This window comes from Echinops telfairi, unplaced genomic scaffold (genome assembly GCF_000313985.2).
Source record: "Echinops telfairi isolate 266 unplaced genomic scaffold, ASM31398v2 ScPeMD7_7424;HRSCAF=8462, whole genome shotgun sequence".
Classification (NCBI taxonomy): Eukaryota; Metazoa; Chordata; class Mammalia; order Afrosoricida; family Tenrecidae; genus Echinops; species Echinops telfairi.
The window spans coordinates 47,897,346-47,901,555 of NW_022111324.1; the positions used below are offsets into that span (position 1 = coordinate 47,897,346).

Consider the following 4,210-nt stretch of genomic DNA (forward strand, 5'->3'; position numbering starts at 1 on the left):
CGCTGTGCTACTCCATGGCGGGGGTCAGACACAGGATAGAGGCAGCCAGCGCTCTCCTCCAGGAGCAACGGGTCCCCCGTGGTGGGCAGGGCTCTCTGCCTGCCCCGTGGGTGCCCATTCACCCCTCTCATAAGCCAGTGTGCAGGGCCGGGATTACTGTTTCCTGCGTGCTCAGGAGGCCAACCTTGGAGGCCTGAGTTGGGAGAGGAGCTAGAGACCCCCTGTCCGCCCCTCCCACCCCTCCTCCCCCAGGTCTATGGAGGACTCTGGGCAGCCTGCTGGCTGCGCCCCAGCGCTGACTGAATCATTTCTATATTTGGCCAGCGGGCCACGTGGGTGGGGGGACCACTGCGGCTGCACTCCTGACAGCTGGGGGGAGGACCAGGGTCTGCAGGACCGGAACTAAGGAAGGCACCCTGCTGGGGTGGAGTGGAGGGAGTAAGCCGGTCATGCGCGACACCTCCCTCCCCCCACTTGCGGGGGCAGGGCCCGCCTCCCTGCCCACCCTCCCCGCTGTCACCATCACCGTCGCAGGCTGCTCCTCACGGCGGCCGGTCGTTTCTCCCACAGACCGCGTCAGGCTTCCAGAGACTCACTGCCTTCCAGAGACGATGGGTGTCGCTAGACCGGGCTGGAACCCTGCCAGCCCCCAGCGCGCAGTTTAAGAGAAGGGCACTCTTTCAGCCTGACATCCCTGCCTGTCATGGCCACGCTTGGCTGCTACCCACTTGCCTGGGGACACAGGACCCCCCGCCCCCGCCCTGAGGGGCTCAGCCCGGCCTTTTGGCTGCATTCCACGAGGGCCTTCGGGGCACCAGGCCCCTTGCCGAGCAAGAGCAACTGATGCCGTGGGAGAAGCTCCTGCCACCTGTCTACCCACCTGGCGCTGTCCGCTCTGAGACCTGCGCACTGGGTCCCACTGCAGGCGCCACGCCTGTGACCCTCTCCCCTGCACTCCGACACCGAGAAGGCCCTGCCCACCCCCAACTATGTGTGAGGTGATGCCCACGATCAACGAGGGGGACCCTCTGGGCCCCCCCCACGGCGCCGATGCCGACGCCAACTTTGAGCAGCTGATGGTGAACATGCTGGATGAGCGGGAGAAGTTGCTGGAGTCCCTCCGGGAGAGTCAGGAGAGCTTGGCGGCCACGCAGAGCCGGCTCCAGGACGCCCTGCACGAGCGCGACCAGCTGCAGCGCCATCTGAGCTCCGCCCTCCCCCAGGTAAGGCGGGACCGCGCAGACCCCTCCCCCGGCCCTGGCGGCACCCCGCTGCGGCTGCGTCCCTTTGCACGTAAACGCGCGGCGTTCGCGGACCTTGCACTCGCCTTCACCGCCCAGCACTAACCCTGCCCGCCACCCAGCCTGGGTCTGTTTCACCTGGAGAGATGGATGGCCTGGGATGCGGGCCGAGTGGCCAACTGCAGTCAGCTCTGATGACCAGCAGGTGGCACTCTAGACTGGGAAAAAAGGCTCAGGCCCGGTCCTCCTGCCCTTTGAGGAGCCGTGGGGGTGGGGGTGGTGGGAAGAGGAAGAGTCTTTCGGGAAGGGACCCGGGTGGCGCCGTGGTTAAAGTGCTTGGCTGCCAGTTGGAAAGTCAGCGCTTTGAATGCACCGGCAGTCTGCCACTGTAAAGGTTTCAGCTTTGGAAACCCTGTGGTGGCGCTCTACTATGCCCTGTAGGGTCCACCTGACGGCAGGGGGCTGGATTTTTAACCCTTATGGAAGCAGACCTTATGGTTGGCACCCAGGCTCCTTAGCCATCATATAGCCACTGCGCAGAGCCAGTGGACCGATTCTGACACATAGCAGCCTCACACAGGCTTTCAGAGGCCTCAATCTTTACGGGAACCCACAGCCTCATCTTTCTCCCTCGGAGCGGCTGGTGGGTTTGAAGCACTGTCCTGGTGGAAGGTACTTGACATCGCCAGGAGGGCCCGCACTTATTTCCTGCGTGGCAGGCAGGCAGGCAGGCACTGAGCACTCTGCCTGGCTGGCCTCACTAAGTCCACCCAAACCTTGGTGGATCTGTGATGGTCACCACCGTCCGCCCTGTAAGGTGAAGTCCATGGCCGGCGCCCAGCCAGTCAGCAGTTGGGAGGGGAGGAATGCAACCCTGGGGTGGTGGTGGGGCTCCCTGAGGTCTCCTGCTTCTCTCTCCTTTGGTTGACACCCCAGGGCACCACGAAGGGTGCTCTGAGGGTGTAAACACCAAAAGAAACAGGCCCAGGGCAATCAAGGCGAGGCTGACTCGGCTCTCCTCTAGGGCAGGGGCGAGCTGGCCCAGGAGGGTCTGAGACTGCGCCTGTTGAGGGGAGGAGAAAGGCTTCTTCAGCGGAGCGGCTGCTGCTTTGAAACTGCCAGCCCACCTCCTGACCACTGCGCCGCCAGGGCTCCTGAGAGGGGGCACAGGGGAGCAGAGACCTGGGCGACCAGCTGCTTGTCAAAGAAAGTGTCCTCAGCCTGCTAGCCAGGCCCAGGGAGAAGAAGGGACTGTCTGTCTGTCTGTGACCATGGCATGCATGCGACTGCACGAACAGCCCTGGCCTTTCTCCGCCTGCTGACCACGCATTGCTGGACTGGGCTGCTGGTGCCAGGGAGGCAGCCCCATGGGTCACAAGGCTCCAGACGGGTGGAGAGGAGAGCCAGGGTGAGGTCTGGCTTCAGGAACGGAGTCTTTCTTGCTGTGCTGCGAGGATGAGAGTGGGTGCTGGTGAGGAATTGACGAGTCGGAGGCTCGAAACAAGGCAAGAGTGAAGGAGCAGGAGCCCGTAGAGGCTGGAGCACAAACGACTAGAGGAGAAGCCGAGAAAGGTTGCGACCCAGTGTCAGTGATAAAAATAGCTGCCTTTGACCGACTTGTGCTAAGTGCTCCAGTGCAGTGGCTGGCTGACTCCTTACAGGGGTACTGGAGGTGGGGCTGTGCCTCTGGTTTATAGATTAGAGACCTGAGGTTCCAAGATGCTAAGTTCCATTCCCAAGGTCACACAGTTAAGAGAAAGCAGCGCTGAAATCGGATGCCAGACCTGCCCACACTGGAAACTTCCGGAGGCCAGGGGCCATGACTCTTGGCTACTGTATCCCAGTGCTTAGCTAGCACAGCACCTGCCACCTGGTAGGCGTGCTCACACCTATGTTCCTGGGGGTGCACCGTGGGCCCATTCTAGGGCTCTCAGCTACTGTGTGAGGCAGTTTTGCAAGGAGGGAGAGAGTCCCACAGCTAGGGAATCTGGGAAGGTGGCAGTGGAGGAGGAGTGGTCTCCGAAGGTTCACTGGTGCTGGGAAGTGACTGGATTGACTGGGTCCCAGAGCAGCCCTGGGAGGGGCTTGGAAAGAAGGGTGTGATCCCTTGAAAGCCAGGGGAAAAGTCTGCCCTTACCTTTGAGAACACCGTTGGCCTTTGAGAGATGACTCTGGCAGCACAGTGTCAGATGGGTTAGAGGTGGAGCCCCGGTGGCGGTGGTGTGTGGTTACACCTCACGATCAGCAGTTCAAAGCCACCAGCCGCTCCTCTGGAAAGAGGAAACTTCCTACGCCCATGAAGAGTGACTGTCTTGGAAACCCACGGGGGCAGCCCTCCCCTGCCCTCGGGTGTAGCTAGGAGTCAGCAGGGACTTGGTGGCAGGGAGTTTGAGTGGGGAGGCACCCTGCAGTGGGGAGTCCCGGTCGGGGAGAACTTGAGGGCAGGGAAGGAGACAGCCCCAGTCCTTTGATGGTGGTGGCATGGAATGGAACTGGGGGTAGCCTTCAGTCTTGCCTCTGGGTTTAAGTGTGGGTGTGGGGCTGCTCGTGCAGAGGTGCGTGGGTGTGCATGCATGCATGCATATGTGTGCGTATATGTGTGTGCCTAGGCGTCCAGGCATATGAAGCTTGTTGGCCGTGGTGTGGGCAGCAAGGTGGTGATCAGTGAACAGGTCAAAGGTCAGCTACTTTCAGGCTTTGGGTCCCCCACCCTTTCCACAGCCCTCTTAGCCCCCTTAACTGATCCTAAGTGATAGGAGGTGTTTGTTGTGGGACTCCCAAGTCTGTGCGTGGTATGAGAGGCAAGTGCCAGGCCAGCACGCGGCTGCGGCTTCTGTTCAGTCGCTCAGACCTTGGCTGCCCACAGAGTCTGGGCCACTCATCTGGAGTGAGGAGCAGTCTAATTAGATGAGTGGGGGTATGATGGGCCTGGGTCTGTGAGTTTCAGTCAGCTGCCCCCCACTCCCCAC

The 4,210-nt window shown here is 61.5% G+C and overlaps 1 protein-coding gene across 1 annotated transcript in view; it reads left to right on the top strand.

Moving 5' to 3' along the window:
- The window catches only part of PPFIA4 (PTPRF interacting protein alpha 4), a gene marked incomplete at its 3' end in the record, with an annotated part of 64,002 nt that overhangs the window by 16,877 nt on the left and 42,915 nt on the right, over positions 1–4,210 (top strand). Inside the window, exon 2 of the mRNA XM_045298180.1 lies at positions 571–1,223. Within this exon, the coding sequence (XP_045154115.1) occupies positions 990–1,223 (234 nt within the window). The remainder of the gene's footprint in view (positions 1–570; positions 1,224–4,210) is intronic.